This window comes from Anopheles gambiae, chromosome 2 (assembly GCF_943734735.2).
Source record: "Anopheles gambiae chromosome 2, idAnoGambNW_F1_1, whole genome shotgun sequence".
NCBI lineage: Eukaryota > Metazoa > Arthropoda > Insecta > Diptera > Culicidae > Anopheles > Anopheles gambiae.
In genome coordinates, this window is record NC_064601.1 from 54,583,549 (window position 1) to 54,608,890 (window position 25,342).

Consider the following 25,342-nt stretch of genomic DNA (forward strand, 5'->3'; position numbering starts at 1 on the left):
TTATTGAACAAAAATAACCAATTAATAAAAACATTTGTCAATAAAATTACTGTTAGAAGCACTAATTAGAAGCACTAACAATTAATATATCTAAATATAAACTGAAGCTGATAAAAATGATAAAGTTGAACACATCAAGCATTCATTAATAATACGTTTGTTTATTTTAAACTTAAATTCAATAGACCCATATTGGTTAAACATAGCATTGCTACAGAGCATTAGAAATTAAGATAAAGATAAAAGAATCGAAGCTTATCAGGTAGTTTGCTGTTGTTTGGCTAAGATTCATTGTGAAGTTTAAATTTGAAAATCAAGAGCGTTTTGTAACTCCAAATGTAATAAAAGAGTAACGATCAGCTGATCTCTGTTGTCCCACGTTATTGAACATTAATTCTTACCGAGACTAATTAATTTTAACTTCAGGTCTCGTCTCAAGTTTCCGACTTCATCGTTACAACCCTTGCGATACTGCTTGCAATAAGTTACAAAGCATGACGGCTACCGAAATCCACAACATCCTATCGTTTTCAGTTCCATCAGTTTTGGTATAAGAGAAACAAAAGCAGACAAGAATTCACCTAACCTCGCACGCCACGAATCAGTAGCCGAAATGCAAAACATCTCAAACCAAAAGATACGCACACAGAAGGAAACATTATCATGTCGACCTGGTGGCAGGTCTCGAAACAGCAGCTCGAATGCGTTTGGGGCAAGCAAAACGGTAGAAGCAAGTGAAGCGCGTGAGTGATGAGAACGAAACGCTACAAGCAAAGCACAGAGCGTGCGCGCTCGTGTCTACAATATTTTCCAGACGCAGGCTAAAATATCGAACACATCTACAAACGCAAAAATCCGCGAACACGACAAGCGTCAAAAAAACAGAGCTACCAAGAGCAAACTGGTCGAAAGCCGAGGAAAAGATCAGCATCACAACAGAATCAATCCTTCAAATTACATTCACATCAATCAATCAACCTCGCTGCGGTCGGTCCGCATCATGCTATCTCTAGCCGTGCCTCGCGGCTAACGGCGCGTAACGTATGAAACCGATGTTGCGTGAAGAGTAAAAAGTGTGAACCGTAGCTAATCTTGTAAAAAAAACAACAACAAAAACAAAGAAAAAACGCAACACACAAAATCGCTACAAACATCAACACCTTTCTTCTTACTCAATGACGAGAGAAACGGAAGGATGTCCTATCGGTTCCATTGATCCCACAAAGGCATAGAATATTCTGCGGCCTCCGTACGGTACGCACAGCACACCGAACGATTTATTCAATGTTGTTACTTTTGTCAACACAATCACACATGCAAAAAAGGAACGATGGATGGAGGTTTATTTTTCATTCAGCGTTTAAATGCCACACATTCATCATGACTATCAAAAGCGCAAAATCGATTGCAAATGCGTATCGGAATCGACTAAAATAAATAAACCTACGAAGAATATTTAGCTTCAATGTTCTACAGATAATATAAGCTTGGCAGAACATTTACTTCCGGATTCGATCGCAGAGATAGTACATTGTCTAATCAGCGTTTACTGCAACATAAACATAAATCAATCAAACTTATATCTTTCAAAATATTGAAACCAAAGGTAACTGGTACATTTTGTACAATAAACTCATATGATATCTAAAAAGATGCGTGAATGCGTAATTTACAAGCAATATGCGTCTTTGACACTCCTAACACCCTTCGCTAAGCTTGTCAACGCTGTATCATAGTTTAGGCGAGATAACGCTATTCCGGCACAAAGTTCAATGAATGCGGTCGGAACGGCTCAAGATCAAAGCGTTTTCACCAACAGACCATACATTTGAGCAGGCCTCACCCAAAACAGAGCAACGAACCCCATCCACGTTGAAGCGTTTTGTTGTTCGACGGACTGGAACCAAATTCCGGAACTGCCACCTTTTTTTCTCCCCCACGTCCAAGTGAAACAGAAGAGCAGGGTTGCGGCAACCATAGAAGTGCTAAATTCTCACGCCATTACAACATCGCGCCACTCTACCGCGGTAGGTCCGATGAACTTCAGCTATGTTTCTCTCCTAACTCAGCGCACAATCCGAACCCACTGTCCATCCATGTGCGGAATCAGCCACCCGTTGGATTGCTGGCTAAAGGAAGCTAGCTTAATTCGGTTAATGCCGGTCCGGTCACCGACTTTGTCGTCATCGAAGCAGATGGCACTCGATGGCATCCATAGGCTGCTGGTCTAGGATAAGGGAACGGTTCGACATAGGAGCTAATGCACAAGAGCGGTAGGATGTTCTCTCGGTGACGCAGGGAGATTTAAAACAAAAAATAAAAATAAAACCACTACAACACCAATCAAAAGAAAGAAAATCATTACCACAAAACACAAACGCAAACCACCAACAACAATGAGCGCGTTCGGGCAAACCATAACCGGACCTATTCTTCAATCTAATCACGGCATCGTGGGAAATCAACTCATCCTCGAATGCTGCAGACCGCGCGTTCTTGCCGGGCTGTGCCTTAGAATGCCTTCGCAAAGATTCATTCTTCGCTCTTGATTGCTTTTGGCTCGATTACGTCGCTTCTAGCTTTTCTACTGGATCCACCAACTACAACGCGGCCAGACGTAGACACAGGAACAGCATTCGAAAGAGAGCGGATGGACGTGAATATCAGACAGAAAGAGAGGGAGAGTGCAGAAGCAGTCAAAGTTCGGTGTACGATTCGCCGCGGAAAAGTTGGGGATGTTTTTCCGGCTTACCTCGTCTCTGCTTGAGATTAATTTGATCTGATGAAATTATCGTTCAGTTTAAGATTCTCAATCCGCTCTGGTAACACTTTGAGGTTTCACGGCAGATGCAGAAACCAATACCGTAACCGTGGAATTAAACGCAACCGTTGATGGTAATCGTTTTCGCGGAACGTACGTTAGGCAATTGCTTCAAATTTTAATATCCTAAAGTAGGATTTACTCTTGGGATTAAATTACATTCGATTAGAAAATATTGTTTTAGAGCTACACTTCGTACTAACACATCTTCAATGTGCTGGTCGGGTGCTGGGAGTAAAACCAGAACAGAAATTACACTCTTGCTTATGTAGAGCACATTACCGAATTACTTTACAAACATACGTTTCTCATACTAAACCATTAACAGTTCAGCCAACATCAATTTTTGTTCGAAAAAGGCACGCTCTCCTTTATCATTCACCAAGTAATATCTACGAAACACAGACTCTACGTACCGTACTTATCATTACGATTATTCCATTCATCCAATAAAGCGCACTGTAATAATATAATTTCAAGATCGTGCCATTTACGCTTCAGGAAGCCGACATCGAACCTAACCTTGCGTCTTGCTATTTTGAATCTCAGGCGACACCATTCGCTTGTCTCGGCTGAGGGGACTTTTGCCAAGGAGTAGAACGTTTTACGGTACTCAAAGTTTTATGCATGCTCACCACCTACTTGTCATGCGACCTCTTTCAACCTTATTCTTTGCGTCCTCTAGGCCTAACCATACCACTTCTACTAATTCTGGACCAACAGTTATATGGCTCGTCATGCTTCTGTTGTCGTGCCGTCGGTTGAGAGGGCTTCCTGGCCACTTCCATCGCCCAAACAGTGCTGCCGAGGGCTCGGGCATCAATGCTCACTAAAAGTCGTAAAACTTTTCCCCCGTTGCCGTCGTTGAACTAACAACGGCAAAAAGAAAATTTCGTAGCGCCACACCCGAAAAGGCAAACTTTTGTCTAGCCTACACACAGCCACATCCGGAAGCGTCTCATAGTACTGCGTATGTGTGCGTACACTTTGGCTTTCCCTGTCAACACTTTTCTCGTTATCATATATTTCTACCAAACCGACGATATGGTGGTGGGAAATGTTCAACAGCAGTTACGCCTGACTGTCTATGGCTATATTTTCGCTATTTTCCTCATCATTTTACCAAACTATGTGTTCCTGTGTTTGTAAATTTATGTGTGTGTGGATAGGAAAAGGTGCGACACGTTTTGTTTCTTCTTGTACATATACACATACATACAATACATTCACTAGTCTAAACATGAGAGGAATAACGTCGCTTGTTTGGTTCTAACTGATTTTTTTGGCATCCTGAAGAAATATGCGCGAGGAAGTGCAGTTCAACAATGGTCAAAGAACTTAGAATTATGATTCCTGAAGAAAACGTCCTTTCGTAACGTTACGGACAAAATAAAAAATTGCGACGCGCAAACAGCATTTACTAAAATGTTGTCTAAATTCCACCCGAAACTACAAAGCCGCTGAACAAACTGTATATGGCAGCATCAAGTGTTTGTTCGATTTACAAAAAAAAATCATAATTCACCTCTCCATTGTTATGCCATCGGCCTCTCTGCTCGCTTACTCGACTAGGAGCCTGCATAAGCCTATCAGCCCAGCAAGCCTCCTGCATCGAAATGCTTACAATAAAAGCTACACTGTTGATCACTTCATCAGACAAATTGACTTCCGAATAGGGGCTGCCACACGACCACCGGCTAAAATAGAGGTTGTTCATTCTTTGTTACTACTGGGTTTAGCTTTGATGTTAAGGATTTTTCGGTTGATTTCGGTAGCAGTCTTATATCCACGCTTTTATTACCGTCATCAGACGCTTTGCGGCAGCTCTCAATAACTTCCAACACAGCCATAGAAGCTCACATTTCGTTGGATGGATATTCCAGGTATTTATGGATCATATAGCGTAGTTTTATTTCAAGCGTTTTCACACTTATAATACAGTGACGATGAAGGTTTGCGGAGGATAATTGTTTCTTAAAATTACCATTAGCTGATTGTTTTTTTTTCATAAAATCACATTTCCTAAGTTTATGTTAACCTTATAGGCTGTTTTCTTATTTGTTCAAATTTAGAGTCATTAATATCCCGACACAAACATTCGAAGTAAATATACTAACAAAGAGTGTTTGCTTATACAATTAAATGATAGTAGGATACTCATGCTTTTATAACGTTAGTGGTTACTGAAATATTTACCACTTACATATTACTAAGCACTATCACCCAGCTCCGGATTGGTGTGGCTTTTTTCGTAACATAGGAATTGTTGAGAGGATATTAGATTTGCCTGCTCTGTTAATTCGGACAGTTTAACAGGATTTCAAGACCTTGCTGCTTTCTGGAAACCATACGTTTGTTATGGTCCATTTACTAAGAGATTCTAAGCTATCTCTATCCCAGTACTTTATCCATTTTTACCATTGAAATCTGCAAACCTATGATGTATAAGTGAATTTCTTGAGCACACGAAGAAGCACATTCAACATATTGTCATATGTATTCAATGTCATTTGAAAACTAGGAAAACCTAAAATCATATCGTTCTAACAAAATGAGGTAATTTTTTATTATTCCTGATTACGCACTATATAATGACTATATAAACATCGACTAACGACATCGATAAATGAAATTGTAGATGATGATGATGATGATGAGAAGCACCCTCCCACCCCGACAATTGATTGAGAGGAACGAATTTAAATTTACAAGATTGATGATAATAAGTTATTCGGCAAAATCAGGGAGCTATAGTCTCATACATTATAGGTGGTAACGGTAATCTACAACATAGTTGGCAACTTTAAGTCTGTCCATCTCAAAACCCAGCACATGAGTCCATACTAATCTGATCCTCGCGTGCGTGACGTCTTATATTAATCGTCTTATTTTTTAAAACAGTTATTCTTAGTATTGTACAAAACAAAAACAAAAAATAAGAAAATCTAATCATCATCATTAACACAAGTAATGACAGTGCAGATTGCAGACTAAGTGCTATGAATATATGTCTAGGCTTAATATATTACGCGCTAGACCTATGAAAGCTGTATAGAGACTGTTGATTAATCACATTACGAGACATGCTATTGTAGATTGCAATAGTATGCTCCAGCCCCATAACACGCGGGTTACGGAACCCGTCAATTTCACGGAATTTAATCTTTGAAATGAAATACGAAAAATACCTTTTGTTTAATCTCGATTTTTACTTTTCGTAAATTTAGACTAAGACAATACGAGTTTATAGCATAAGTATTACTATGTTTCAAAGATTTTCAAATACATATGTGGTATACTTATCTCTAAGGACCCGTCAAATGGACGGGTAGATTGATAACATTTAGATTATTAAGTTTAGTTGTAAATAAATTTTCAACAAAAAAATTGGAGTAAATGAGAAATATAAATTAGTGTGTCATTGTAATTCAAAATCGTTTTGATATTATTAATGTGTAATATGAAGAATAGTATGCCCAACACACACCCTTGAAAACATACGCAACGGAAAACAGTTTTGCTGTATTCTATTAGTAAGGTAACTTTCCAACCATTTCAACTGACCACCATTAATCCCAAATTTCAAAATTATGGTTTGTATCAAAAGTGGTCTAGATTTCGCTCTAGAGAAAAGCTCGTTAACAATGGAAAAATACAACTAATGTCACATTCTTTTCATTCATATTCATTTTCATGTGCCGCTAGTGCCCAAAAATCAAATCTTGGACTGCGTTCTGGAGTGTTTCTAAAAATGATCAAAGAGTTCACATTATGTTGTCGATTTGTGTATCTTTTACCTGTGGAGACTTACTTAATTCTTGTTCTGCATGTGTATTATTTTGTGTTCCTGATATTTCAGCTTCAGTGTTTTTTCAGCTACCCTTGTTCTGCTCTTTCACTCCATTCATTTCGATTTTTCGTCACGGCTACACGAGTTCTCAGTCTGTTCTCAAATCGACTTTGCATAATTACAGCAAACGAACAACTTTCCATCCCATCGCGCTGTTGTTTCCATTTCGTATTCTCTTCTCCGAGCAGCAACTCCTTCGTCGTACAGTGATGGCGCACTTTGCGCTCCAAATTTCATAGCAGCGCTTCCAATATATGCCCACCACGAACCTTGAGACCCTTTCGCTTACCCCGCTTACTTAATTACAATTAATGAGACAGTAAGTAGAAGCTCTATCATACGCCAGGGCATCTTTCCTTCCATTGCACCGTGTGTGAGTGAGCGTGCAATGCTCAGTGCACTTGCAGTTTACAGTCCACAGAGTTTGCTCTTGGTTCGCATACGGTTCTACTTTCAGGGAACGATTGTTGGTGTTGTTATGCAGTAAAGAACCAGAAAGAATCCAACAAGCTGTGGGCAGCAACAGTCAAACAGCGAATGTTTTACGGTTCGTCAAATATGCCAACCGGTAAGAAAGGGTTTGCTACAGAAACACACGTTCTCTATCTATCCCTCTCTCTCCCTTTAGCTCATAATTTATCTGTTTCTCTCTCCCTCTGTGTGATCCATGAAACAGTACATACTGTCTGCTTTATTTCTTGTTTATTTAATTTTCCACCCTAAATTCACCTTTACACCCCCGTTCCAACCGCGCATCGTCTATCATTACCATCCGGGATTGCTTTCTGCCCTCGCGTCGCACACAATAATTGCGTGAAGAAGGCCCACAGCATGATGGTGCATTTTTTAAACACGCTCGGGTAGGTTGCCCAAAGACCAGGCAAAGGAAACGCGCCTTTTTTGCTTCATCCAGTAGCTCAGAGCAGTTTCCGTGTAAGGTGCCAAAGTGACATGCATTTGTTTTAATTAAGAACCTGTTACAATTATGCATTTTAATGTGCACACTTCAGTTCCGAACAGTCAGGTTGGTTGGTCGCAGAGACACGACTCATTCCCCATTATTAACATTTGTTTATCCATTCGCTTTTGTCATGTTGTTACTTCCCTATGCCCGATATTTATAAAACACTTTGCCTTACATCGTAATAAAAATTATCATCTAACATGATGCAAATGTTGAATAGTAATAACAATCAAAATGTGGTTTACATACTTGTTTCAATGCATAAAAATCGTAAGATAGCAATCAACTAATAGAGAATGTGTGGACCAGTGGACCGACGTCAATTGCAGTAATGATATACTGTAAGTAATTTTGGTTCAAGTGACGCATTCGTACATCGTAAGATATCAGAAGCACGTTAAATGTCTCCATTATTCGCGAACTCCCCCGATCAAACTATGATGAGGCGTAAATAACCATCACACTCATTAGGGATTACGAAGAACTACCGCGCTTGACGTGGTGCAGAAGGACCTCGAAACTGCTCAGGGGCGGAAATGGGCCAGAAATTAATTGGCAGAAGATTTACGATTTTATGTTACACCGCCGTCAACATAGCTTTCGTACGGACAGACGTTCGTCGCTGTACCACTAGCGGAGCAAACGAAGCATTTTAAGCGACTCCTTTTTGCGAAAGTGGAATGAAAATAGAACGCACAACAGGGAGAACGATTTAAACGAGAGGGCTCATGATAGTGGTCTTTGAAGATAACACACCGATAACACGCATAATTAAACTCGAAAAACCTACACGCGATCATTTCGGCGTATTTGCGCCCTATTCTGATGCATTGGTGCGTGTTTTGCCGCACTTATGTAGCTTCAATACCGCCCCGCACAGCCAGAAGAACGGCAGCAAATGGCAGGCCACATTCGCAACCGAACATAACAGCACGGTGTGAAAAACACAATCAATGAAGAAGCTACTGCTCCTGTTGCTGCTACCCCGCCACATTTTAGTGGCGACCGCGTGAGGGCAAGCGCGAAGATACAAGCGCAATTCAGTGCATAAACATCGCGATGAGTTGCATTTGCGGTATGATAGTCATGATCACCGTCATCATCGCGCTTTTGCTAACGGCTAACACAGGGGTAACTAAGCCGCTAAATGAATGGATGTGAAGAAAGGAATGAAAAGTGGAATTAAATACGAGCGCTGCGGGTTGAACTCGTCAGTTGTTGGGTGGGCGCCCATAAATACATACGCCAGGTAGGGCGTGTGTGTGTGCATGGGGCAGGAGCAATTGGGGTATGCAGAATGTCATGGTCAATTTAGTGGCACGATTAATGCCTTGCGGTCAGGCTCGAACTAAACCATCCCTTAGCTTAACACGCGGCTCATGGGAAATAAATTTGTCAGCTACGACTAATAAAATGCAAATAATTTTAACAAATCGGACTATTACTTACGATCGAGTTGTATCCGAGTCGATCATATGAGCATGTAAGACAGAAACCTTCACTTACCTGAAAAAAAAAACAAAGTAAAAATTACATTTTAAAACACAATCCATTGATATATATTCCATAAGAAATTAAATTAATTGTAAAATCCATTGTTTATAAAAAGAAAACTATTTACAATTATGATGTACAATGATGAACCATGTACTTTGAACTTCATGCCTCACATTCGACCAAGGCATGAAACATATCCTTCATCTAGATCTAATTAGAGAATAAGAACAACTAGACATAAGCATGAAGGTGAGAGCGAATAAAGTCACAGAGTAAAAAGCTATCCACAAGCTCGGATATTATCCTTTTACATTTATATACAATTTGCAAAAACACATTTCAATAGAAATCACAGACTTGATAAAGTTCAATCCTCGAAATAGCATTGAGAAAAGTTTTTAAATGTTGATTACAATGATTTTTTTCCTCTTTAAAATCTAAACTATAACAAATAAACCAATAACTTCATCATTCATTATCTGCAACCGACGGTTCAGGAAAATATTATTCTGGTGAAAATGAACCCGTCGACCAAAATAAGGATAATAATAGCATCTGCATAAAAGCAATCAAGGAACATCATGTTTCTTTTATTTATGTACCCTACATGCCGCTCGCTTCCACAAAATGCAAGAGTAGCGAATTACAGACATATGGCTCTTAAAAATTATTGCATTTGCGGTTCATTACTTTTCATCGTCGAATGGCGTTTGCAAAATGAATAAATAAAAACTGAAGCCCTACAAACACAAGCACCGAGGTACGCCACAATATCCTACCCTACCGCTTTGCATTACCCGGTACAAATGTGTCAATTAGTGACCGTGCCCCAAAAGGATCAGCAAAACATACGGACGTAACTCGCAGCTTTTTATTCCCGAAATTCCAGGCAATTTTATACTCCATTAAATAAACCAATGCCCAAAACCCGTTCCTCGGTATCTCACACCACAGCATGCATGCAACTCCAGAGTGAATGTGTATACTTATTTTCCATTGTATTTTTGTTTCTCTTTCCCTAATGGTACATGTGTGCGTGGGAAATTGTAAGCTTACAACAAGTGAAAACGAAATTCGCCTGCCATCCCATCCCGCTGTTGCAAGATGCGGTCCCTTCTCGGCAGCCATGGTGTGCTCTTGGTGGCCGTAAACAGGAGCATATCAATAGCAAAATGGGTGGGCAATGGGTAGGTCCTGTGGGCGGTAGCAAACCGCACACCCTACTCTGTCCGTCGGAGCATAGTCCGGAATGAATATTGACCACAAACGTGACGATGATTAAGTCGATGGGCAGTTTCATATGTGCGCAATAAGCGCAAGAGTCGAAAGGGAAGGATTGCTTTCCCTTCTTTTTTGAGGTATGGAAAATAACTTTAGTAAACGTATAGTTTTTGTGTTCTTTCATAGATGTTGTTGTTGCTTATATGATGCGTGCTTATCGTTATGCATTTAGCTTTGCGTTATTACAGAACTGTCACAGAACACCTAATTATAATCGAGTTAATATAAGTGCTTTGATCCTATTTTGTATCTTACTTCGAATGTTTACATTGATTAACTCAACAACTTACATCAATATAATTCTGACAGCATTTACTGCCGTTTTGTACTACAACAAGCACTGCACACAAGCGTCGTTAGTTCACTTAATTTCCACACAGTCCTGTTGGTATTTCCCTTTACTCTTTCCAGAACATTTTGTAAAAATAAATAACACTTTTTTAATGCAGAAAATAACACTGAAAACATATTGATATTATTATATTGATGATATTATTGATACATGGCAAAACACACATAGTGTCGCTCTATGCGTGGTGGTGTTTTCACCATGAATATGTTTTTCAAATTCGCACCAATTTTAACGAACACATACAACCGTCAAACACATACAACCGTCTCCCTTTGAACCGCGTTTTCCTTTCTCCCCAGTTTCCACGCGTATTCACTGCGGTGGCCGATTTCATAAATATGCCATCCATTATTGAATAATGTATCAATATTGACAGTACTGCACCAGAAAACCGGACTGAAACAGCAATCGAGTTCCTTCTTTTGACTCGTTGCACGTCGTATGGGCGGCTCAAACAACAGTGAAACCATCAGTCCGTGCGCGGACTGCAAGAAGATTCACGCTGTTAAATGCACCGTTTCGAAATCGCTACGTCTTTCATGAAAACGGAAGGGATTATCGGACACATGTCGAAACAGTACCAACATGGTCACTTGAACGGTGACCTGGGATAATAATTGTCATCGTCGCGAGAGAAAGCAGACTCCCAAAGAGCATTTCGATGTTTTTCATTGTTTATTACCTTTAGTTACAGTCACATTGTTGCATAGTGCACAGCACTGGTTTAAGCAATAGCACGATGTCATTCAAAGCATACGATTAATTTGGCGCAGGTAAGAGTGCAATAGAATTCGATTTGCATGGTGCAGCGAATAATACAATATGATTGTATCTCATAGTAACTGTTACATGATCAATATTTAATGATTATTGAAAAGCAGCACGTTCGTGTACGTACGAATCCATTACCGAGCCAACTTGAATAAACAATTATTGTTCATATGATTTATGTTACTCCACCAAATGCATAAACGGTTTCAATTGGGAAAACGTGTTCTCGAAAGTATCACATTTTAGACTATGAATAATATGCTGCGACAGGAAAAGAGAAACTATACCGTAACTAAAGTTTCATAAAACATTGAGCAAGTGTATGCAAAATGTGAATATTGCTCCGACAGACAAGGCGAACGTAAAATTCATCATATAACCAATCATACATGAAACCAAGAGGGTGAAGTCCATTTGAGCCACTACGCTTGGGCTACGCGGTGTAAAATGAACGGCAATCGCGACATCTAACACATCGTGCATTTATACCAAGATGCAAACAACACAGTGAGCACGGTATAAGTTCGATATCTTCATCAGCTGGACGGTACAGGCGTTAGAGGAATGTTTCTTATTTCATTTTATCATTGCAGCATTTTACTTCCTAATGTCGAGGAAAAGAGATTCACTTATAATTTCTGCGCAAGCAGCTTCGTAGTAGTAGTGTATTTACATCGTTTATACCAGGGGTCGTCAAAGTTCAGCGCGCGAGTTGAATTTATCCGGGAAGCGGGATAATTTTATTGGAATCTACTGGCATCGTAAACAGTAGATGTAAATTATCATGGTTTTTAACAATTTCTTCAACTGGTCAATGTAGCCAAACGTATTTGATTTGGACAAAATTGGGATAGGTTAGCGAATAAATTACTAAGTAACATCAATTACTGGTTTAGCTGGACACCTTTAAAGATTTGGAAGTGGAATTTGAGGTAAGGGTGCCATAGGGTTAAAGGTGCCCACAAGCGTTTTTATAGTAGAACTTCAGTTAAATGACCAATTGAGTGAGTGTAAAGATGATTTCGTTCCAATGAATAGGAATACTGTGCCGAATTTCGTATAGTTTATATAGATATTATGTAGACTTTTCTCATTGTTTTGAACTGTTTTATGTTGAGTATCAAAAATGAGCAGAAAATTATAATGTTTCAACCATACCAAATAAGCTCACAAAACACATAAGGGACAAAGAACCGAGAAAATTTGTATATCATCGTAACCTGAGAAAATGTAAAAATGTTCGTGGGGTTAGTTGAAATATACCATTTTTTTGCACTAAAAAAAAAAACAAATTTAAAAAGAAATAACTTTTGGGGCAAAAGAGCCATCTCTATTTGCGGCAAGTGTGCCATTTTATTTCGTGTGCACGCAGCTGTCAAAAATGTAAAATTTGTTTTGCAGGGCAAAACACTCAAGTAACTTCCATATTACGCTACAGTTGGAAAGCTTGCCGATCCCTGATGTACACCGAGCCCTACTGTTCAAATAGTCATTTGATATTTGAAGTCGTACTTTCGCGTTTGCGACCGTTTCGTCACCCGGCGAGGAGAAAAGCTTAATACACTGACACATACGATAGTTGTTTATGTTATAGGACGGAGAAAGGGAAAGTAAGATAACTTTCACTGTCTTAATGATAATGATCACTGTGTCTGGCTCATCAATCTGTTTTATACATATGCATATACATATATTATATTTATACTATAAATATTTATGGATACATTTTTTATATATACTTAATACAAACACTTTCCTATTGCTTTCCTAAGATTTGTATGCATTGCCATAGGTATTATCTAGCTTAAGAATGGTTATTTCTTTATTTTTATTAAGAATACACCTTTCATGGGGCACTGTGTTGAAATTCGTAATATGTCGATGTTTAACTCATTTAATTCCTTTATTATGTCTACAATTAGCCATTCAGGATTAACTGAGTATGGTTGAATTGAATTACAATAATACAAGAACGTAGAATAGACAAAAACGTAGAACGTAGAAAAGCCGGTCTCGTAGTACAGTCGTCAACTCGTACGACTTAACAACATGCCGGTCATGGATTCAAGCCCCAAATGGACCGTGCCGCCATACGTAGGACTGACTATGCTATGAGGGGTAATCCATAAGTCTCTGAAAGCCAAGCCCACAAATGGTACAGGCCTTGACCGACAACGGTTGTTGAGCCAAAAGAAGATGAAGAGAATATAAAAAAAAAAAAAAAAACAAAAAAAATGAAGGAAAGCAAGAAAGTAGAAAGAAGTATACAGACTACTTAGAAAGACGAAAGGTTAGGTAAAAGCAAGAGAGCGAAAATAACGTAAGGAGGAGATGTCTTTGGTAGTAGTTAAACCTTTTGAAACTGATATTGGATAGCACTACCTACGTTTGCAAAGTTTGTGTTTTATATGACACAACTTCCGTCGTTTTGCTGCATTGTGTTTATGTTTATTTTCCTACTAACTATTTACTATTAAGTAAGCGAAGTGAAATTCAATCTCTACAAGGTGTCACCATTGAGCCATAATCTCTTACCCACACATAAGATAACTCATCACCATAATTTAACGCACTGTATCACATTGTATCTTTATGATGTGTTATGCAATGCGAGAATCGTACAAGCTAAAAGTTCAAAACATTCTACACCCTTGGCATCCAAAATCAAAACCAACTTTTCTCATATTGCCCTAGGCTCAAGGGAGGGACTGGAATTTGGAAAAGTTTTAACCACTCTTGCGTGCGGTTTCGCTTACCTCAACAATTGTTAAACTCCATGTAAACTTTGCCCATCGTGTTACTATTGTTTGTGCTTCTTTTTCCACTTTTTATAATTATTATGAACACGAACATTATCCACACAATTTAAGTATTGTCTTTCGAAACATTCAGAATTTTCGTAGACTTGCGGGATTAACATGTTATTTAAGCGTTAATATAACAATACAGACATCAACTGCTTCAAATCCTTGAACGAAAAAATTAACCATTCTCCTCTTGGAAGGCAAATAGGCTCTCACACAAAACCTTTTCAAGGACCATTGCTCACCCTTATCAACATTGTTCAACGAGACGTTGTTTTCCTTTCCTGTAACATTTTTGCTGCTCTCTACAACCACATCAAAAAGGCATGCAGAAAAATTCGTGCAAACATGTTTGTATTTATATTTCCATACACCGTGTGAAACTCCAAAATGTTGGCACGTAGGGAGTATGTTTATTTACAAATCTGCGCTACGTACGCACTGCTTCTAGGAAGCGGAGCTTCCCTCAACTTCTGAAGCAGTATTTTTTGCTACTTTTTTGTATCATAACTAGACCAAGCGATGCGAGGGAAGGAAGGTAATTCTACGAACGCTTAAGATGTAAGGAATCAGATTATTGCAACCATCAGAGTTCAGGAAAGAATTACTTCAGCATCTTCGGTGTTAAATTTCATGGTAAATTCCAAACGCAACCCTATTTAAAGCATGTATCTTAGCAGGCTGACATACTTAATTTTGACTTCTAACTTGTTGATATTAAGTAAATAAATAAATAAATCCGCCTTTATAGGACCACCCAAAGGTTAACGCAGCATTTCTTTCAGTAATCAATGAGAATATTCACAAATCATTATTTTTTAATAAAGATTTTTCTACAATAGACTCACACTTTTGTAATCGACCTTAGAATACCAAAATGATTTCAAAGAAATCAGTAAGTACTAAACATATTCATTTTATACAAAAGGTACCGTTATGATTTAAATTACGAACCGCTTCAAATTCCGGAAATTTGGCATGTTTTTATGGAATATCTTCATATCCAGTCCCTGGACAGGCTGCTTTTTAATTGTAGATGTTTGTCATGATAAACTAGAATCAATTAAAAATGTATCTGTCTCATAGAAGGCCCCGATGCTACAGTAAATACATATTTTCTGTCGGACAGTTCACCATCTGAGGTATTCTTAGCAGTTTTGCTTCAAACATACGTCAGTGTTATTTCTTCGAAAATTCCTATTAATGGCGTCCACGTGCATTGAAATCCATCGGAATCATTGTGGAAGAAGTTATCAGCGCGAAAACAGCTATGTGTTATCATATAGTATTCTGAATTTCATTAAAACACATATTTAACCGTCATGTGTACAACCGCCTACCCGGGTAAGTTTCGCATCTTTATTCCAACATAACTTTGGTTTTAAAAATCGTATCGATTTGATATTTTGAAAATGCCCCAGAAAAGATGATTTCTACCCATGTGCCAAAAGTAAAAAATATCAAAACTGTTTAAATATTTTTTTTCTTTTCTTTCAAATGTTGTATTACAGTGTAACGATATTTTGAAATTAAAACTGAAATAATCTCTTTTAAAATGATACCAACCACTACAAGCAAACGAAATAAAATTGGCTGAAAGTTAACACACACATTCATACTTTTGTCATAGTGTTACTGCCAAATAGGGATGGGTGTTTTGGAGCGCACCAATGACTCCGAAGTCGGCTCTGCACCAACAGCTCCGGAGCCGTACCTCCGTACCAACAGCCCCGGAGCCGGCGACGAATCAATGGCTCTGGACTAACGTTTCAATAGAGACGGCATTGTATGATAGCCTAAAAAACGAATCTATCTTCTCGCAAGTGTAGAAGCTAACACCCGATGTGATTGTGTGATGGTTAAACAATGTTCAAAACATATCGGTTTTTTATAGATTCCTTTCAACATTATTTACTCAGCTAATTATAGATCTTCCCGATTGAAACTTTATCGAAAATGATTTTTTTGGTGCAGCCGTGGGTGCGGAGCCGGCTCCGTTGGGTTAGAGAGGAGGAAGTTCCGAAGTTGTCTGGAGCCGGTCGGAGTCGGTTTTTAATAAAAAATCATGAGCTTATTTTAACTTTTGAATTGAACTTTTGAAAGAAACGTAAGTAAAACTTAGAAAAATACTAATCATCCACTTAAAACGTGCGGCCTGGCCAGTTATGGTGGAGGAGTTAGAGCATATTTTTTATTGAAAAAAATCTTGATAGGAATTTTTAAATTTTATTTTACTACGATATGTTATAAAACATTATTATGAACTTTTAAGACAATTTTCATTCAAATCTTACCAGAAATTCAAAAAATATACTCTTTTAACCACGAAAAACATCATTGTTCCATACAAAATGTATGGCCTACCCGGGTAGGCGGTTGTGCGATTACGTAAAGTTTTTTGGTCGTACACAAGACGGTTAATTCTGTCCCGAAAACGAGGCAAGATTTTTTATCTTGTTCTAAATTGTCACATTTAATAGACGGAAAGCCGAAGTCAATTGTGATGTATTGCATTTTTTTACACAGTGAGAATAACAAGAAAACTAAGATATTTTAAGATGTATGTGACAAATGCATTGATGGCCGTACGAGAAAGACCGTCAATTCGCGTATCAGTTCTAGGGTTCTATTCATTTACGAGTGCAAGAGAAAACAGTACTCGAACCCCGTTGTATTAAGACCGTCGTTCTGTCAGTCTAGGATAGCGGTCTGCAAACTTTGTGGCCGAAAGTGCCAAATTCGACAAAAATGTTCGTAGAGTTTCGCGTGAAAGGCCAAATTGTTAAACCAAGACCAAAAATGTGTGAAAGTTCTAAAACTCTTTATATGAACAAGCAAAAGCCGCCATCTCGATATCAAAGAGCCGCATGCGGCTCGCGAGCCGTACTTTGCCGTTCGCTGGTCTAGGAGGACACCGACATCCAGAATCAAATGTCCAGACCTTAAAACAAGATAAAAACTAAAATGGTGTTGTTTGTGTGTAAATTTGAAGATTCTAAAAGGAGTTTTGAGGCTGTCCGGAATATGAATCAAATCGTCCTTAATTTGAAACATGAGCTCAAAACTGTCCGGAATATGAATCAAAATATCATTGAGTATTATGATATTTTGCAATGTTTCAAGTAAAATTGTTGGAAATCTTTATTTTGTTCTCAAATGTAGAAGATTTGCTTTAGTAAAATGATTAAACAGATGTTTGACCGATTAAAATTGAATTATTAAGAAAATAATAAAAGTCTAAAATTATAAGTCTTAAGTGTCCGTAATTCGAAGCAGTACGGTACATACTTGTACTTATACATACGGTACAGTACATACTTGTACTTATTAGTTATACCCATTAATTTATCATTGTTTTCAGGTTGATCTGCGTAAATTGTATGAATCAAAGGGTATACCCAAACTTTTTATGCGATAACTTATTTTATCCTTCATTGTATTCAAAAGGTACTAGCTAAACAGTAGCCCCATCACTACTAAAACTGAAGCACTGCTTTCATTCCATTAACCATTCAATTTGTTTTGCCGATTTGATTGGCACGTACGTCCGTTTCTTGAATTGATCGATGGGCATTGAAACTGTCAGTCAACTGGCACCAGCCGGCACCTAAGAAACGACGTTTTATCAGCTAGAATCGGACAGTGCAAATGAATCATCGTATAAACGTGTCCAGAAATTGTCATCGTGATGCGTTAATTCAAATATCTACACCAGTCCTTCGTCATCATTTTCGCGCTTGCGCGAAAAGCGATAAATATATTTTTTATCGAAACTGACGAAATTAATGTGAGTCTTAACCAGAACCGAGGAGTATTCGACATTGGAATAGTTCAAAGGGCCATTATTCAACTTTCTTTTGAAAGAATAGTTGTACAAAGTATTGAAAATATTTATTATTTACAAATACAGTCAATGGAAATGGTTTCTGGTCGTATCTGGTTTTAATGGTTGTAAACAGGCTGATTATGGGCTTGTTTATCATTCTCCCAGCAGTAGTCACTCAAGGTTTTTGAATATTCTGGAAAAGTGGATAGACAGTTTTAATGACCACAATAAGACAACCGTCATTTTAGATGACTACAACATAAACTGGATGAATGTCCATAAATGTAACCAGCTCAGAAAACGAATTCCATAAACTTGGAACAAAAAATCAAGGAACCCACAAGAATTGAGAGTTTCGATACTCAAATGTGTGATATATGGACGAATGTTTGATGGGAGCTTTTCCCTTATAATTTTATTTGTGCTGAAGAATGTTAACCATAATGAAATTTCAATTGTTATGAAATTAAAATTAAAATCTAGTTGGAAATGACTAATAACGTAACACACTGACCCAAAACGACCTAAAATGGTTTTTCGAAAATGAAAGACTAAAACAATCGACCACTTCTTCAAGAAAATAAACCAATGTTGGAGTCCTTCACGATTCTAGTAAGCTTTTTTATATGGAGTTTGACAGTTGGAGGCTGAATCATGAACATGTCAACCCCAATTGACATTTTCGAGCACGAATAACCGGGAATTCGAGCAAATTCCCTTAAACTGGAGCCTTAAACTTCCCTTAAACTGCACCAGTTTAAGGGAATTTAGAAAAAGTCCTGTAAAATAAACTGTGATGCGACTTTTTCGTTGCTTTCTTCTAGATTAGATCGGAAATGATGTTTCTTATCGTTATAGTGGGTCATGTAGCCATTTTATACTTAAATAATATATTTTTTTATAAAATAACGTCACACAAATTTTGATTTTGTTTTTCATAAAAAATCAAAGCTACGAATGTAAAATGAGCTCGACGGCATAGTCCATCGATAGAAGAAACACTAATTTACGAACACGCCAAATCTTAGCGCTTTCAATACACATGATCACACAAAAATCCACAATTTCAGGCGTATCGAGTACTAATCGAGCAGATATGGAAAAACAATATCGAGCAAATGTCACTTGGGACTCCACACACAAAACTAGCCTGCGATTTTCAGTCTAGATTATTTTAGCCTCAAAGCTAGAATAAGATTCGAGTACCTGCTCGAATAAATGGCAAAATAAGGTCGTGTTTTCATTTATGCTAAGGTGCATTCAAGAGATCAAGTGGTGGAATCTAGAATCGAAGTGTATGTTGACCAGGTGGTCTCATAGCATGTTTTATATAACCAAATTTGAACGTCACTTTTTGACAGTATGGGTGAATTTTTTTGTTCAAACAAGCTTTCTGGAAGCTTGACGAATACACAAAACACTCTTAAAATCTTCATTCAAAAACAGAAGCGATAAAAATCAGCCTTCTTAATACATACAGATTGGGATAAGCCCACCTGTATCCTATACACACTTTGATAGCTGCTCGAAAACTTCTATAGAATGCAAACAGCTGACATTTCAGGCTTAAATTTCAGCCTACGATCTAGAAACAGAAAGAGGCCCAAGAATAACAAGAGCTACTTCACTAAACCAATATCTAAATAAATAACTAACAGCTGATATCTGCCCAATTATTAGTATTATAAAGACATTATTCATTTTTTCAGATGCGAATATCTCCTTAAGATCAGCATACGGTTCTGATACTAATTATTTCACATTCCATACAAAGCATATGGAAAACAGCCTCTAACCCATAATGAGTTTTACGTATATCGAGTCATTGAAACGGATTAAACTCGTTATGTACTTATTCACTCACTTCAAACAATTGCTCATTTCAGAACTAAGATGCATTTTCTTATTGCGTTGTATTTTAAATATTATTTTTTTTAATGAAATTAGAATTGAAAATACTAATAGTGGGGAAAAATGTTACGTTGCTACACAGTTATAAGGCTCATTGAAACATTATACATATGAAAATCAAAATAAGCTTCTAGACATATCGTAAACGAACGAACACCATTAAAACCTTCCTCAAATAAAATATCTTTCATCAAATTTTCAAATCATTATCATGACTAATATTGTTTCCGATCGAGAGTTCCGCCGTGCAACGATGTAGAAACAATCTACGTCAGTCATGGACCACGAAAGCACCGATTGCCCCCATTGATTGTGCGTGTTCATTGTTGTGTGAGTATGGTGATATCCTTCTCTTGACATAAAATAGCCCCAACCCGGAAATGGAACCTTTTGTAGGTCAAAACGCACAAAAACACACACACAAGCAAATCGAAAAGAAGCGATGCGAAAGGATGGCCGATGAATAGCTCGATCTGTTTGATATTCATTCCGACCCTTGGGCAAGAACTTTTAATCGATATGGTTGGAATAACTGGTCGTCTATCATCTTTCCTCAGAAATGCTTGTTGGCCTATAGGTTTTTTTTACGGCAATCCCGGTGATTATGTTGCAAACCTAGGCCCTATGTCCTAAAAGAGAAGGCGCCCACCATTTATGTATCGAGTGTTGTCGTCGTATTTACGATGCTAAAAATGGCGCTAACCATTGTTCGTCGGCGCCTTTCTCCGTTTGTTTATATCGTCTGGTTTTGTTCATCCGATTCTTCCAAAGTCGATTCATCATTGAACCGAAAGGAAGGTTATCCGCTTTCCTTGCTTTCCATCAATCGCTACACTGAGTTTCCGTGTCTATCACAATTTTATTGTACACATCCGGCATGACGTCCTTTTGAGCAGCATTTGGGCTGTATACATTTTTTTGTTTCGTGCTTTCTTACTTTCTTTAGTTTAAAAATGCCCCGGAAAAGTATGAATAGAAACACAAAACTGGCCAAAGCATCCAGATTTTGTTGAATCTATTAAACTGACCGAATAATGACCGTTTTAAGTAACAACATATTTATTCTTTCATTATCGCTTCAGCTAAGCTCTCATTTCGAATAACGATTCATTTTTGACGCCAAAACATTTGAATTCAACAAGGTTACATGCTGGTTAATACTTTTCTAAGCACATTTATATTTGTATGCATGCAAAAATTATTAAAAAAAAAAATGCAAGAATTAGTAAAGAACTGAAAAATGCTATAGTCCCTCCAACTTCTAGCCCATTCGTAGGTTAGCTTAAGTGCGACGTGTCGGTCATGTCCGGTGGTATAAACGGAAATAACTCGGTCATCGTACTTCCGTTTCGCTTCCGCCACCATTTTCATTGTTGTCGACATCTTGTGACCTGATGGGCCGAATAGTTTCCTCTCGGGGAGGATTAATTCGGAAGCGACCAACAGTTCCAAACAATCATCTCCGGATGGACTCCGGATGTCGTAAGCGGATTGCAATCATAAAAATGGAATATTAGCGGAGGGTAAATGTATAAAGTGACAATTTTTACGTCACTTTTTAATACCAAAGTGCTTTGGGTTCGGCGAACAAAGAGAGAGAGAGAGAGAGAGAGAGCTGGAGAGAGAGAGAGAGTGAGAGCGAGAGAGAGAGTGTGTGTGTGTGTGTGTGTGTGTGTGTGTGTGTGTGTGAGAGAGAGAGAGAGAGAGAGAGAGAGAGAGAGAGAGAGAGTAACATTTCGGGGGAATGTAATGTTGACAATATTCAAATACAATAAAAATTATAAACACACATTCGCAATAAACTCCCAACAACCGAATGTTTTTTGAACGACGTTCAAACATATCCTTCCTGTCAAGATGGATAAAAAGTACAATTAAATAATTAGCTTGTGCAACAGTTACGTTTGACGTCATTTCCCTCAGCTGGTGATATAATAAACAAGGCATACAGTGGTACCGGAACGTCACAAGCTCGATTATCATGACATTAATTTTTGCACAACAACACACCATCCCGTCCTCATCAATAAGCGCTCATAGTCTAAGTCGAAATGTCATTTGCTACGTTCAAAAATACACCCACCAGTGAACAATTCCGTGCCGGCGGGGTACAGGTCTGTTGGGAAAAACACCAACCATTTCCCACCATAGTACACCCACTTCTTTACCATCAATTGCCGATCAACAAGCACGTTACAGCCAAGCATAATAAACGGCAGAACGTTTGTCCTATCCATTATACTTAATTGCTACCGGAATATGATGATTTTTCGAGTTTTCTAGTGCGAGGGACGCATTGGGACGCATCGGTTAGGATGCTTGATGCGGTATCATGCGTCCTTTCAGAAAAAAACCTTTCCCTCAGTGACACCAGACGACTGACGTAGGCCTGCTGTTACATGGTCAGCGCGGTGTGTGATAAATGGAACGAATCATACAACCATGACAAGGCAATCGTGAGTTTTTGACAACCGAGCGGGAGGAGGAGTTGGGGAGGAAAATATGCAGGCATTATAATTAACGATAATGGATGAAATACTATTAATCGAAACACGACGCAAAACGAGCACCGGTTCATTATGCCACTGGCAGCGAGCTGCCCGTGGAAAGGCGGAAAGTTTGCAAAAGTCGCCTAAATAATGACCAAGGCATGCCACCTGGGATAAAACAAACCGGAATAAATGAATGATACAAATAGGCACATATTCGTATGATACGGTAAAGAGCTTTACCAGTATTAAAACGAACGCAAATTGTTTCTAAGATATGTAACACATTCAATCAAAAACTACATATTTTTGTGCACTTGTTATAACATTTTTTGGACACAGAATCCTTCTAGCAGCTAGAGTGAATGTAATTAAACAGATACAATTCACGACTCGAGAAACAAAACAACACTTACCTGGACTGTCGTGCGGCATCGGTGCACAGAATGCGCTTGAGCTGCCGGATGAGGACGTGGGCGGAGGATAGAATGCTCTCGGAGGTCCTAGCGGCGAGTCACATTGCGCTGGTTGTACGAACAGAGGCGGAGTTGATAGAGCTGTTAATTTGTCAGCGGTACATAAAAACAGATTCATATAATTGATTAATTATCATCCCACTTCATTTGTGTCACACACTGCACTTCCACGTGGGAGATGATGTGTGACAGTTGTAATAAAATAAATTAGTGCTGCTCTGTATAAATGGAAACAATGGAGGAACGGTTGCATCAACCATGCTGATTTATAATAAATGCACAATACGTTCAATTTATCGGTATGCGGTATCGCTCAGCTACTTTAGCTATGTTCTGATACATTCGGTGGTTAATGTATACATGTATGATTATTGCACATTTTTTAAATAATTCTTAACTGCTTTTCGCATAGGAAGAACGTAAACACCGAAAATACAAACCATTTATCTAACTTCATATGCATTCTATACGCTGAACATATTGGCCTCCTGACATAATGAACACAATTTGTTCAGAAAAACAACCAACATACCACACCTCTCACACAGTTTCACGTCCGACACTGGTGCAAGGACGACAAACAAGCCGTTCGCAGTTAATTTTTCAAACCCCTCCATCAAATAATTCGCATTCCAGGAGACCTTGTCGTAGCAAGCAGTTTATGCGGTGTCTGGTTCTTGTACTCATTAATTATTCGTCGACTAGCGACTTCTATTCTGTTCTTTTCCTAACTATCCGGGTATGTAGGGTAAGAAAAGAGTACCTAGAATTTCTTAACTGCACGTTATGTTATCTATTTTGTTAGATGTTTAGTTATATTATTATTATAACAGCATTATTTCTTAATTTAAAAAAACAACAAACAACCAATTGTATCCGTTTGTCCATTTTCCCATTGTGATACACTCGCACGTACCTTTGCTCCTTGTTCATACTTACTCTGATCGTTTGGTGGTCGCATACTAGAGAGGGCCGATAACGGTGTGTAGGATTTGGGTGGCGCTTCACCCGGTCGTACCAATCGTTCCTCGGTAACGCTTTGCTGCACACGGTACTGCATTTTGCAGTACGCCTCCTGGTTTGCTCCCAGTGAAGAGTTCACGTACACACCGGTAATCGTGACTTCCGTGTCTTGCGCGATAACTAAATTGCTCGACACTGGGCGAGGCTGTGTAAAAGTACGAGGAAAGCAGAAGAAATGCAAACACCATGAAGTAATGACAAGTTATATATCCGCAATATCAACAAAGTCGAGATATATCATTTATGGCAAGAGAGTTAGTCATATTTTGAGGAAATTGTGTGTGTGCTTGTCTTGCTGTACTGCTTATAATTTTTCGACTGTCATATCCCGAATTTGCGGCCTTATAGTCAAGGCCATTGAAATTAGGATCAAAAGTTTTGTTAAAAATGTAAACTACTACTTACCTCTTCTATTTCACGTTTTACCTCCATTGGATCGTCCTTACGATCGCGCATCGGTTCCGTCTTGATGACCACTTTCTTCTTCTTAGTCAACACTTCCTGCTGAGCGACTGATATTGTTCCCAAGGCATTCGACGTCGATGGCTGATTGGAGCACATAGATTCCACTGACATATCTATTTGTTTGACATCAAGCGGCGCTGCTGAGGCCTGCTGGCTTGCTTGCAAATCTGAATCGATTCGTAACTCCTTCTCTCCAATAGATTCCTTTTTCTCCTTGGTATCTCCTTTAGTTGCCGACAACACGGCCGCATTGTCTTTGTGCTCTTTCGAATCCTTGGTAGTTTTCTTCGATTTTGGTGCCTTTTCAGTCGAGCATTCCGAGTCACTGGAGTCGGTATTACGGTAAAGTACTCGCTGCACTTCGTAGGTTGCCGCCATCATTGCAGATGCGTTCAGACTAGCCATGCGTTTCTTGCCAATGTACTCTTTGTAGTCTCCACCAGGCTCGGCCTTTTCGGTCTTTGGCTCACGCTTGCGCTTCTTGACTACATCGTCTTGTTTATTTTTTGCACTTTCCACTTTCTCCGATCCACTTGACGACGAGCTGGCTGCTCCCTCTTCTTGGCGCTCGTTGTCTGTCATCAAGGCTTTCAGTTCCTTCTTAATCTTTTTCCCCGGAGGTTTCGGTGCTTTTTCCTGCTTTTCGGACGCCTTCTCCGACTTCTCTTTGTCCTTCTCGGATTTTTCGGACTTTGTTTGCATAGTCGCGGATTTAGCCTTACTCTTACGCGCTACCTTCTTTTTCACCTTGCGTTTTCTAGTGGGATCAGTATCCTTACCCTAGACAGTGAAACGAATCATAGAGTTAAACT

At 38.7% G+C, this 25,342-nt stretch overlaps 1 protein-coding gene across 2 annotated transcripts in view; it reads right to left on the reverse strand.

Moving 5' to 3' along the window:
* Window positions 1–25,342, reverse strand: part of LOC1274591 (uncharacterized) — a 150,444-nt gene that overhangs the window by 105,415 nt on the left and 19,687 nt on the right. For both annotated transcript variants that reach the window (XM_061642732.1, XM_061642731.1), the window contains exons 4-6: window positions 24,471–25,310; window positions 23,982–24,210; window positions 22,983–23,123 (exon numbers count right to left, since the gene is read on the reverse strand). In XM_061642732.1, coding sequence (XP_061498716.1) covers window positions 22,983–23,123; window positions 23,982–24,210; window positions 24,471–25,310 — 1,210 coding nt within the window. The remainder of the gene's footprint in view (window positions 1–22,982; window positions 23,124–23,981; window positions 24,211–24,470; window positions 25,311–25,342) is intronic.